The sequence below is a fragment of the Dromiciops gliroides genome, chromosome 4 (genome assembly GCF_019393635.1).
Source record: "Dromiciops gliroides isolate mDroGli1 chromosome 4, mDroGli1.pri, whole genome shotgun sequence".
NCBI classification, from domain to species: Eukaryota; Metazoa; Chordata; class Mammalia; order Microbiotheria; family Microbiotheriidae; genus Dromiciops; species Dromiciops gliroides.
In genome coordinates, this window is record NC_057864.1 from 169667902 (window position 1) to 169681578 (window position 13677).

At 42.9% G+C, this 13677-nt stretch overlaps 1 protein-coding gene across 20 annotated transcripts in view; it reads right to left on the minus strand.

The window, feature by feature from the left end:
- MSI2 (musashi RNA binding protein 2) overlaps positions 1 to 13677 on the minus strand; it is a 561091-nt gene that overhangs the window by 204351 nt on the left and 343063 nt on the right. For all 20 annotated transcript variants that reach the window (XR_006356258.1, XR_006356257.1, XR_006356256.1 and 17 more), the window contains exon 7: positions 5504 to 5552. Coding sequence is in view for 17 of the 20 variants with exons in the window: in XM_044000333.1 (XP_043856268.1) it covers positions 5504 to 5552 (49 nt within the window). In the remaining 3 variants the exon portion in view is untranslated. The remainder of the gene's footprint in view (positions 1 to 5503; positions 5553 to 13677) is intronic.

The following is a 13677-nucleotide window of genomic DNA, read 5'->3' on the forward strand; positions in this document are numbered from 1 at the left end:
TGTTAATTTTATACTTAGGTTAAAAAAATGAACTTCACAGACAGAAGATGGGGAAGGCAGAGCTAGATGGTGATTTTTTTTGGATAAACATCTGAGAGGTTCAGTGGATTTCAAGCTCAATGAGTCAACAGTGTGTGACGGCACTCAAGAAAGCTGATGCAATCTCAGGCTGAAAAAAAAGGGCTGGCACAGTATGCAGGACCAAGGCAGTGATTGTCCCCCTTGGACTCTGCCCTGGCCAGAGCACATTCTGTGTGGGGTATTTTTAGAAAGGATGCTGACGGCTCTCCGTTACTGCAGGAGTGGGTTGCACAAAGGGCCTACTGAAATTCAGGGAGAGGGAGAATGCTAGAAAAGCAAGGACAGAACCAGAGGGGGAGTCACTTAACAATTCATGAAGGCCAAGGAGCCATAGACTAGGGACCATAACTTGATCTTGGTCCTTTGACTGGATCCCCAACTTCATGACAAAGAGGCTGACAATGAGGTTGCTTCCAGTCAGTATCCAAGCCACCTAGGCAGCCTGCTCATGTTAATCTCTGAGACTGCACATCCACAGTTCATGTGTAACAAACCCTCCCTTCCCCTGGCCAATGTGGCCCTGGGTGGGGGGAGGGGGGAGGACCATCTGTAGGCTTGTTATTCCTCTAAAAAACCATTAGCATTACATTTAATAAGTGATTGTTAACAGTTGGGAAACGAGTCATCTATCACTAGAGTCTTTATTTTTCTCACAGCATATCCTGTTCCATTGCTCTTGGCACTGTTCTGAAACAGACAGACCTGCTGGGTAATGGGAGACCCAGGGAGGAGGGTGAGGGCCCCAGTGATCAAACCTCTTTTTCTATACTCAGCTAGAAACCAATCCCTCCCCAGCTGCCCTCTGCCAGCCTCCTACCTGATATACTTTAAATATACCAATCTAGCTGTTGATTGGGCTCCAAACCATTCTGCTTCCCTTCCCAGGGGCCAAGGGCCCAGCTGCTCTGGGGATCAGGGGACAGTGTCTAGTGTTAGAGGCTGGGGACACTGGTGGTATCATCTCCTTGTTTGTCTTTTTTTGGGGGGGGTACTGTCTCCTTGTAACAAAGACCAATCCTAGTGGGATTCTTCTTTGAGAGTAAGTTTTGAAGGGTAGAGGGGCTGGCACCGTGGACTCCCTCCCTGAAGAGCCTTGTCCTTTCACAAGTCAAGAGCCCACACTAGACTTTGCCAAGAAAGCCTGGGGGACAGATGGTGGGAGAAGGGGAACAGCCCAAACTATCTCACGTGAAGGAAATGCTTTCACCTTATTCCCCGGCATGTTCCAGCTTGTGCTGAGCCAGCCCAGCCAGTCAGCCAGCAAACGGCTGTCCTCCGGAAGCCCTCTTATATAAGCCAGTCAGAAGGACAGCACCTTGGAAAGTCTCCTCTCTCTCCCCCTCCTTTCTCTGGGATCAATACCTAATGCCCAAGTCAAGATTTTATCTGAAGTCTGCAAGGGTAACTCAACAAACTTTTTTCCCTCAATGATTAAATTCTCTGAAGATCAGCCCAATAGTTTTTCCAACAGCCTCTATCACCTTTTCAAGCGTAAACTGAATGTCTCTACAAAGAAAAAAAAAATTTTTTTTGAAAGCAGTTCTTTCTCTCTCTCTCTCTCTCTCTCTCTCTCTCTCTCTCTCTCTCAGCACAGATAATCTCTCAAAAAGCCCTGGAGTGAGGAGATAGGCAGGGCCAATAAAGGCCTCAACTTCAAAAGCCAGTCCTGCCACTCACTAGGCTCGGTAAATGTGCCATGAGGCATTCAGTCTAACAGTCTTGTGCCTCACTTTCCCTACTTGTAAAAAAGGACACATATTGTTCTGCATTAGAAAGTGCTGTCGTTAAAAGTGGCCAATGATGATACGTAGAAAAGGCTCTATGATTTTTTGGGGGGGAAGGCAATGGGGGTTAAGTGACTTGCCCAGAGTCACACAGCTAGTGTCAAGGGTCTGAGGCCACATTTGAACTCAGGTCCTCCTGAAACCAGGGTTGGTGTTTTATCCACTGCATCACCTAGCTGCCCTGATTTCTTCCTCTTTTTTTTTTTTTTAAATTAACATGTGTTGATGAAGACCCTACTATATGTCAGGTAGCATCCTGGCTTCTGAGAACACCCAGATGAAATCTAAAAACCATTTCTGCCCTCGGATGGCTCACCTAAGAGGTACCCAGATTAGTAAATTTTAAAATATACAAAGTTCATTAAAAAAAAAAGTGAAAGGGGAGGGGTCAGGGAGAAGTATTAATCATTCTAGTGATCAGGAAAGGTTTTAAATAGGAGATGGTACTTGAGACATGTGGATCTTGAAGAGGAATTAATAGTTGAATGTTTAAATGGTCTGATGACTGAAATTTCAAAACCTGCTTTGTATCCAAAGGAGTACCATCAATTTTTCAATACCCTCATTAGTTAAAAACAGAAGGCTAAGAAAAAAATCAAAGCTTAGTATTTTAATGACCCTTCCTATGACATCAAAGAACCATCTATAACATTTGAAATATCTTTTAAGCAACATATGAAAGCAACTTGTTGAAATCAATAGTTGGGCCCATCTTAACAATCGGAGATTCTGAAGAATTGGACAGAAACTTAGCAATCAGTTTTGTCCAATATGAACATCCCCAAAATCCATGACAAGAAGTCATCCTGCCTCCATTTGACCTCTAGTGAGAAGTCAAGTCAGGCCTAATCTAGGCCTAATCACCCCATCCACCCCACCCCCAATCTCCACAACCCATTTTACAGATGAGTTAAATGTCTCAACCAGGTAACAAGAGTGGTAGAACAAAGATTTGAACCTGGGTCCTCTTATACTTCAGGGTAGCTAGGTGGTGCAATGGACTGATCACTGGGCTTGGAATCTAGAAAGACTCATCTTCATGAGTTCAAATTCAGCTTCAGACAATGCCTAGCTGTATGACCCTGGACAAGTCACTTAACCCTGTTTGCCTCAGTTGCTCATTTATAAAATGAGCTAGAGAAGGAAATGGCAAACCACCCCAGTATCTCTGCCAAGAAAACCTCAAAAAGGGGTCACAAAGAGTCGGACACGACTAAACAACAACAGCAAAGCCTCTTATACTTCCCCTTTAAAAGACAGTGGTACAGTGGACTTGGATTTAGAAGACCAAGTTCAAATCTCAATCCTGCTACTTATTACTTGACTGGGCAAATTCAAGTCACAGGGTTTTCATTTCCTCATTTATAGAATGAAGGGCTTGGGTTAGGTGGTGTGGTATCACAGTGGGAAGAACATTGGCTATGGCAATGGGGTGTGAGTATCTGGCATTGAATCCTGCCTTGGATGGGGCTCTGAGGTCTCTCTCATCTCTGGATCTATGAGCCAATGAGAAGGTATTCCTTTGTAACTGATAAAATCCATTCCACTAAAAAAACCCCACAACTGTTCATAAATTGATCAGTGAGCATAGACTTAGAGTCAGAAGAGATCTTAAAGATACCCCAACTCTTTTAACTGGATTCAGAGAGGTTGTGACTTGCCCAAGATCACAAGGCAGTGAGTGGCCAAGCTGGGATTTGAACTCAGGTCCTCTCATTCCAAATCCAGCATATTTTCCACTGTAGTGATGACCTTGGGGCTCCTTTACAATACTATTTATGTGCTAATTATAAGGCATTTTTATCTCTCCACTATTTATTGCTTATCTATTTTTTTGAAGCCACAATCCTCTAGTGAACCAGTATCTTATGTTGCCATATTGTCTTAGATCTATTCTCAGCAAATGAAATAATAAATTCAGTCCCAGTTATGAGTAGTAGGGCAGGACTGGTTTCTTGATTGAATTGCCTTATTTTCCCTTTTCTCAAGTGAAAAAGCACTTTATCTTGGGCTGGTTCCCTCTCATTTTGCTTGACAAGATAATGGAATGATGAGGCAGGTGAACAGAGTTGGGAAAGGATAGAAAGAAGAAAGGTTGGAGGATGGTGTTTGACTAAGTTTATTCTCCTGTGCTTTATCATCATCTGATGCCAAAAGTACCTCTTCATTAGTCTTGGATGTATGTGGGCACTTCTCTCTAGATTCGTCTGATGGGTGTTTTATGTTGGTGTGGTTTTTTTTAACTCCCCAAATGCTTTGACCCATCAATAGACACACAACATGTTCGTAGCAGCCAGATCAAAGAAAAACTCTTCTTCAGAGGTTTGGATGGCTTGGGCTAAATATTTTTCACCCACACAGGAAGGAAGCTAAAAGGACTCTGGGAGATATGGAGGGCCAAAGGAGCCTGGAGGAAGTGAGTGGCAGGAAGGATGGGCCGAGCCTTTGCAGGTTTCTTGGCCCTCACTGTCCTGTTCCAATCAGCCAATATTAGACAAGTAGTCTCTGTAGACCTCTGGAGCTGACATCCTACTGCGCACAGTCCCAGAATCCCTTCATTTTACAGATGAAGAAGCTGAGGTCAGAGGGATTAAGTGACTTGTTCAGGGTCACACAACAAGTATGTCATAGGATCACAAATTTAGGGCTAAAAGGGACATTATAAGCCATTCAATCCAACCTCCTCAATTTAAAGAAGGGTAACTGTTTCTAACCAGGGTAAGAGAAGTAATATAATCAGCAAAATACAGAACCAGAAACAAACCAAAAACAACACCCTGAGTACACACTTGGCAGTAGAGAAGAGATGCTACTCTTTTTTCCATTCTTCCCTGTTAACACAACCAACATGGAAGGTTTTACTATTGATTCTGACCCCATAGTCCCCCCACCCCTTCCCCACTCCAATTTATTAATACAGCAGAAAACTACTCCAGAAATCTTGGGCTTGAGGTTTTGGGGGATGGAGGAATGTTGTTAAATCACATTCATTCACTTGTGGGTCCTTGATCTCCAGGAAGGATTTTCAGCATTTTGCCAATTTCCCTTACTCTAAATCACTTATATTCTATACTAGAGAAAGGGGCTGGAGGGTAGTGGGGGGTTGGGGAGGGGAACACAAGGGAGAACAGATTCAGGCAAAGACATCCACGAAATATCACTGTACATTCTGAGAGCGCCAGGAGAGAGGTACGTGGATCTGCAGACACGGCATTATTGTTTGTCTGTCTGTCCCTCCAGTATGGCAGTAAAAGCATTTGACCCATACAGGGATTACCTATAGCAATTCAAAGGCAGCCCTTACTTCACAACTCAGCATATTTCGGGGGCTCAGCCCCACAGATTTATGTGAATGTAAGACTAAGCAAGCAGTAACAAGGAACATAAATCTACCCAGCCAAAGCCATCTTACAGTACCTTCCAAAGCCAAATAAGCAGGATTTTGGTGTAACTCGGTGTTTGGGATTATTCGTGCCATGTTCTCACCCACATACACAAAGCATCAAAAGCTGGCTGTCCACATCACCTTAATGGCAGGATAAATGACTTTGTGTTTGTGGCGCTTGATGAGGTTCTTTGGAAGCCATGCTATATGCGGGAAGGTTGTGTAAAGGACCTTTCAGCCTTAGGCCTCTTACCTCTGTGCCTGTTGGTGGTTTTATCAAACATCAGCATAGCATCCTCCACCTGAAAAACACAACACAGGACAGACTCCACTTAGAACCTTTTCAAAAGACCCAAACAGTAATTAAACAAAATCCCCAATTTTTCCGACTTACACTGGGACCCTGACCTCCCTCTAACAACAAGGACAGAGTTTCACATTCGCTTTGTCGACCCAACCCAGCTCAGCTGGGCTTTGCTTTGGTTCCAGTGGGCCAGGGTCCCTCTGTTCCAGACCTTACTCCTTGTGTGGGCTTCAAAACCTGTAACTCCAAGGTCACCACTGAAATAACCACCCTCCTACACTCTGTAGGTGGACTCCCAGCCAGGTTAAGTGCACAAGGCTTCCAGTTTCATCCATATTGTTATCAGTACCACCTCCTTGAGTGAAGAACAAATACAAGGAAGGAAGGAAAAATACAAGGCCAGCAACTTGTATGTGGACTGAGAAACTGTTGCAGGGATATGAGATCAGCCTAGTTCTATATTGATCTTCTAATATAACCAGCTCTCTACCCACTATGTCACTATGCATGTGTATGCATGCGTGTTATTGTTGTTATTGTTTGTCCTACATTCTCTCTCTCTCTCTCTCTCTCTCTCTCTCTCTCTCTCTCTCTCTCTCTCTTTCTTTCTTTCTTTCTTGTAAGGCAATTGGAGTTAAGTGACTTGCCCAGGGTCACACAGCTAGTAAGTGTTACGTGTCTGAGGCCAGATTTGAACTCAGGTCCTCCTGACTCCAGGGCTGGTGCTCTATCCACTGTGCCACCTAGTTGCCCCTTGTCCTTCATTTTTTTTTAAAGTGAGGCAATTGGGGTTAAGTGACTTGCCCAGGGTCGCACAGCCAGTAAGTGTTAAGTGTCTGAGGCCAGATTTGAACTCAGGTACTCCTGATTCCAGGGCCAGTGCTCTATCCACTGCACCACCTAGCTGCCCCCTAGATGTAGATTCTTAACCTAAAATCCACAAACTTTTTTTTCCTTAATTTTTTTTTTATTTCAATATACTTGGTTTCCTCTGTAGTCTTCTGTAGTTTATTTTATGCATTTAAAATACTGCTCTGAAAAAAGGATCCACAGGCTTCAGCAGACTGCCAAAGTGTATGGGGGGGGGGGAACACGACACACACAAAAAGTCAACAACAATCCTTGCAATAAGAATATGTTGCAAGGGGCAGCTAGGTGGCGCAGTGGATAAAGCACCAGCCCTGGATTCAGGAGGACCTGAGTTCAAATCAGACTCTTGATACTTACTAGCTGTGTGACCTTGGGCAAGTCACCTAACCCTCATTGCCCCCCCCCCCAAAAAAAAGTAAGAATATGTTGCAGAAGACTTATTGGTCTGAATTGGTCTAGGGAGTTTTCCACTGGAAGTTCCCTACACAGATGAGATTGCATGCCTGGACCAAATACACCCACACCATGTTCCAAAAATCTTAGTGCAGCTTTAATGCATTCATGAGAATGGGGGAGAGCCTTGACCGTTCATTAGAGCGTAGAGACTATCGAATGAGTGTTTTCTTTGGCGATGGGGAGGAAGGGGATAGGAGTGGGCAGCTTAATTGAGAGGAGGATCACATGTCCCATCTCTGCTATGGCTATTCTCTGAAGGGGGGTGGGGCATGAAAAAAGTGAGTGAATTTAGGAAAAGCAGCCAAACTGGATTTTTAAAATCTTGCCTTTAGATGTATCACATATCCATGACAGATACTTTCTAGGGGCTGGACTGGCTTAAAAAAAAAAATCCTTTCGTGTGTGTCAAGGTCCCCTAGTTGCTAGGCAACCAAGACTGTACAAACAGGTCTCCCTTTCGGGCGCCATCCTCCAATGGTTGGTTCCCAGGGAAAATGGACATGACATGGCTGTGATGACAGCCCCCTCCAGCAGTGCTATCTGAGCGATCTTGGGGGCAGCCAGCCAGCCAACACAACAGTGCCATCTCTGGGCACAAGAACACCCCAAAGATCTAACAGAGTTCCCTAATCCTTTGCCATGGAACTTCCCCATACCCCATCCTTCTCTCCCAGGAATAAGTCAATCCCGACAGTGTGACTTTTTTGAGGGTCTGGACACCTGCTGAGACAACAGATGCACATTGTTCTACCGTTATTGCTGTGCTCTACTCAACCCTAACTATGGTCAGTTCAACTGTCTACACAGAACCAGGATGCCAATGCTCATGGCATCACGGAAAAGATCAAGTCCTTACAGATATCACAACTGAAGTGAAAGGGGAAGGATGGTGAAGGGAGGATTGCCGGGAAGCATCAAGCAAGGACGTAGGGTCCTGCCCTCATCTCTAGACTATTGAGGAGAACTAAACTTGAGGTAATCAAACTCCAAACTCAAAGCAAGCATCTCAGGGAGCTAGCTGCACTTGAACAAATGAATTTCACTGGCTAAAACCAACAGCTGTCCAGGAACCACTAAAAATTTGTCTTTTAAAAATTTTATTTTTTAACAGTTTTTTTCACAGCAGCCCTTAAAATTGTCTTGAAAATATCATTAAAAATATGTTTTCTGACATTACTACTTTAAGATTATCTTTTTAAATTCTTTTTTTAAAAAAAGTTTCCTTCTAATGCTACCTAAAAATTTTTTTAAACTTATTAAGTGACCTTGACAATACTACCAAAAATGTCTTTTAATATTAACTTTTTTTAAAAGCACGATTTTCTGATAACATCACTTAAAACTGTTGGGGGTTTTTTTCATTCTTTTTTTTTAAGTGTCCTTTTCACAGCATTTAATTGGTTACTTCTTTCCCTTCTTAAAGTTGGAACATTCTCTCTATGCCCTTTTGATACTTCCCCCCACCCTGGTGAGTGTGTGGGGTTTAGGGATTTTCTTTCTTTCTTTCTTTTTTTAGGGCAGTCATTGTCGCACAAGAATAGGACTCTTTCCTCTATAGTCCAGTTTGCACAATGGGACTCTCAAAGGCCTGCTGAATAGATAAAGTACTGAAGCCAAAGAAAAATTCTATTAACACTTTGCAAAATAAAAAACATCTTGGTTAGGGAGGAGAGCAAGAAAATCAATATGGATAAGGCTCGGGTGCTTAGAAAAAAAAACTTTTCAGGGATTGCAAAACACTACTTATTAATTCAGCAAAGCCATCAATGCTATGGAAATCTGGCAGAACAGCAACAACTGAATCTAGGAGAATTTGAATATACAAAGGCTGAATAGAGGGAAAAACACAGCCTCCTCAACAAGGCCTGTTTCTCACGGTTCTACGTGAATCAAACAGAAGCAGCTTGTGTGAGGCTCCCTCAAGGAAAAAATCAGGGAAGGCAGTCAAGGTAACTAGCACCAAACCCTGCAGTGAGCAAACCATTCTCCCCTCCAGCTTCCCTCTCTTTGAAACAAATGAAACCCAAGCCAGCAAGGTGGATGGTTGGGTCCAATCATGGTCTACAGATTCAGGTCCAAGACTCGGTCAAGGTATGCAAGTTACCCAGGAGCTTCAGAAGAGCCATCTGGAAGTTTAAGGTGTTTTTGCTTTTATGCTTTTCTCAATTTCTGTCACTTTCACATCCCAGTCATTTCCAGATATACAGAAACCTTCCCTCTTGCCCACACAATATCCAATATCCTACCTTATGGCCAAAAAACCCTAACCAACCAAAAAAAAACCCAACCACCCACCTACTATGCATAATTAACCAATATGGTGACTGTGTGTGATAGTGGATATGACATCATGAACCCCCAACCCCCTATTTCTCTGTGAAGAGGAGGAAGGCACATTTCAACAACTGTTCTCAGGCCTGGACTGATTGCAATCCCTGTTCAGCTCTGTTTGAGTGATCTTTGCATGCACATTACTGTAATTACTGTATATATTGTTCTCTGGGTTCTGCTCAATCCATAAAACTTGCAAGAGTTCATACTAGTCTTCCCACATTTCTCTGAATTACTCATAGTCATTATTTCTTACAACAAAATTTGTATTCCATTATATTCATGTACCAAAACGGATCAGCCATTTCCAAGTGGATGGGCACCCACTTTGTTTGCAGGGTTTTGGTTTTTTTTGGTTGGTTTTTGCTACCACAAAAAGGGTTGCTATGAATATCCTGATATATATGAGGCTTTTGTGTCTCTCTTTGGCCTTCTTGGGATTTATATGCAATATTGATACCTCTAGAGAAAAAGGGCATATGAACAGTTTAGTGACTTGTCTCTCATAATTCCAAACTGTTTTCCTGAAGAGCTGAACTAACGAATAGTTCTACCAACATCAGTGGGTTAGTGAGAGGCACAACTTTTTCAGATCTCGATTGGAAGACATTTCTAAACCTCACGGGGTGGGGGTGGGGGTGGGGGATACTGCTCTCATCCTTATTGTTATCGTCTGGAAGACTAGTGATATACCTAGTATCCCAAAGTACCCTTATAGGGTGGGTTGGAGCTTTCTCAGTTGTTTGTCACTAAGAAAAGAAATATGTGTACTTTGCTAATAGATTTATCCAATAGTAGTTCTGACTTGGAAACTTGGTAATTTTCCAGGCCTGCTTTGGAGCTGGGGGTAGAAGAGAGGTTTTTTCCATCATCATCACATACCTAAGTTTGCATCAAGCTTATGTGAATAAATATAACCTTTTTATTTTTACAAACAATCTATAGAACACAATGCACGTTAATATAGGCAGTCCTGAGATCACAGGCTCATCAAGTAAGAGTTAAGAGGGACCCTGCCTGGAGGTCATCATGTCTAAGAGAAAATCAAGGCCCATAGAGGGTAAGTGAATTGCCCAGGGTCGAATGATGGGTAAGCTTCCAAGGCCAGATTTGAACTGGTCTTTCTCACTCCAGGTCTACTACTCTACCCATGACCCACCACTGTCCCTCCTGAGCTGGAGTCAGACAGTCTGAAGAAACTTCTCGGGTTCCTTTATTCTCAAATAAAATATTTCTATACTCACTTTTCTACAGTTTACAAGGTTCAGGCTAAGATGCAGCATTCTGGATCTTTTCCATCCCCCTCCCCCAAAAGGATAAATTCTAGTGTAAGCCTCAGTGACCAGGTATGACCAAAGGTTCACAGTCTTTTCTCTAGGGTTGAAGAATGAGAAGATTTAGAAATGTTGGCCCAGAACTGATTCTTTCTCATTCGATATATCCATATCCATCTCTCTCTCTCTCTCTCTCTCTCTCTCTCTCTCTCTCTCTCTCTCTGTCTCTGTGTCTTTCCTTTCTCTCGCCATATATAATATATATACACACACACACACACATATTATATACATGTATATTAAAAATCTCAATAAATGCAACATCACACATCTCATGTTACCTAGTCAGTGAGCTGACTTCTCTTGATCACCTTTCCCCTGGTGGCAGCTCCCAACTCTTTGGTGAATAGTTCTTCTAACCAGTTTAAAGAGGTAGCCTCTTTTGCCTTTCTTTGTTTCCATGGCACAGAATAGTGTAGGGCTTATCATAAGCAGATGATGATGATGATGATGAAAATGACCACTAACACTTATATAGTGCTTATTGTGTTCCAGGTACTGTGCTAAGCACTTTCTAATTTCACTGGATCCTCACAACAGCTCTAGGAGGGAGGTTATTAATCGATGCTTAGTGACCTGATTGGATTGGATTTTCTATTCTGGGGTCTGAGAAGCTACTGTAACAGAGTCCATAACAGAGGAAAAAAAAAGGATGGGGGCATTTCTCAGTTGAACAAGCATTTATTAATTGCCTATAATGTGCCAGGCACTATGCTGTGTGCTGGGGAGAGGAAGACAAAAATGTTCCCTAGAGGCGTATAGGGAGCTACATGTGCCGATGAGAGAATGCAAAAACATTTCAAGAGGGAACAGATAAGAATAACAGGAACTGGGAAAGGCATCCTGTAGCCGGGTCACCTGCTCTGTATTTTAAAATAAGCTAGGTGATGTATGAGGAAGGAGTGAATTTTAGAGAAAGGGGGAGCACCTGCCTCAATTTTTCACTGAGGACTAAGATTTATTTCCTTATTCCCCAACAGAGAAGAATTTTAATTGGACCAAGGATAACATAAGCATATATTGATGATTTGCTGTGGCTTAAAAGAAAATTCCAGCTAATAGCAGTAAGAAACAGCCAAATTCAACACTGACCAGAAGTCCAGCTAAAGTTAAATCTCAGACCAATAGGAGTTTGTGGCATGGTTAACACTACAATTGATGGCACTAAGCCCAGCAGTGGTTAGCCCTTCAACTGTTGGTAGGATCGTTGGACCTTAGAGGTGGAAGGGACCTTGGAAAGTTTTCTGGTCCAATAAATACCTTTATGTGGGGGAAATGGCACTTGAGAGAGATTAAGTTACTTGCCCATGGTTTTATAGTCAGTAAGTGGTGGCCAGAATTCAAACCCAGGTCTTTTGATTTCTGATCCTGGGCTCTTTACACCATGCCAAAGGTTCAGCTGATGAATGCACATCACCTATTCTTCAGGACCTTCAATGTCAGCTGCACTGTGCTCTGGGTGATTACAGAGGTTCGATACTAGTAATTATAAATGCCAAAGTCTAGACTTTAGCTTGCACCAGCCATATTCTAACCAAAATTTTCGAATAAAAAAAACAAACCAGGATCGGTCACAGAGAGAGTCCAAAATTTCTGGGAGCCAAGTACTTGGCCATTGAGTGTGAATTAACAGATGCTTGTTGAATTAGGAGTGCCCCAAGTGGCCAACTTCAGACCATTACTCCTGCCAATATCTTGTCCATGGATCCCCTGATTACACCATCAGGGAATGGAGGCAAGATATAATCAGGGCATGTTAGGGAAATCAGCTTTGGTATAAACTGCTAGAGGCAAAATAGTTGCCAGGAAGATGGTGGTAGAGATGAAAAAAAAAGGGGGTAGAGAAGGGGTATAAGGGGCAGATCATCTCTAGTAGTACATTGACCTCCTCCCACATTACTCCCCAGCATACACAAATAATAAACTCTGATTACAGCTTGTTCCTGGCACAGGGCTTTATTCCTCTGACTTTGGAAAAATTGTCTGTTTCGCTTGGTGTACACACACTGTGTGCACAGAGTAGGAAATGCCTAGTTCACTGAATTTTTCTGGTCAAATGCAGATCAAACAAAACAAGGAAAGCCATCTTGTTAAGATTCTCTAAAACAATGCTCCTCCCCTGCCCCCAATCAGAGTCTCAAAGTGTTATTTTAGTTAATGCCTGAGAACCCCCAACAAATGTCCCAGAGTGCATGGGGCCTCCCCAGAGCTAATTAATCCCCACAAATTAAGGAGCACTTAAGGACAGCAGACTGGGGATTCCTACAATCACTTGGCTGTGACTGAGGGCCAGGTGACCAAGGGCTTATTTCTGGAAGTAAGCAGGTACACAGGTTCCAGCCGCTACAAAGACAAAATTGGCCCCTTCCAATCAAACTTGGGTAAGGAGTTTCAGGTTATTTAGCAAACCTTTTCAGGGTCCGTTTTGGCCCATGCTAAAGGGAGGGATGCTGGCTCTTTAATCACTGCTTGAAAGGGAAGAATGGTTAGATTGGGGAGGGCACAAGTTGGAGAAGGTGTGGGCTTTAATAATAGGAAGATGATGATGACGATGACGACATGTATGTAACAATTACTAGGTGCCAGGCACCGTGCTAAGCACTTTACAAATATCACCTCATTTAATCTTCCCAACAATTCTGGGATATAGATGCTTTTCTTATCCTCATTTTACAGATGGGGAAACTGAGGCAAACAGAGTTCAATTACTTGCCCAGGGTTACAGAGCTAGTAAATGTCCAAGATTGGATTTGAAGTCAAGTTTTTGTAACTCCAAGGCCAGAGCTCTATCCACTATACTCCCTAGCCACCTCCAAGAAACCTCCTCCAGTCATGCCAATCCTCCTTGACTTTTCATGCCTCACTTTCCCTCCCTCCAAACCTAAATCCTTTCATTAATCAGTTCAGTTCTACACTGCCCTTGATCCAGGAATCTCCTGCCTCATTATCCTATTGCCTCTTATTTCTCTTCACACTTTAGCCCTGGATCAGCCCACCATCAGTCTGCCCTTCTGCTCCAGTACTGCTGAAGGAAGTCACACAATCTTGTTAACTGACTGCAAACTTATTTTAACTGTTATTCAATCTCCACTGGCCCTAACCTCTATTTAATCTTTCCTGATCAATCCTTTA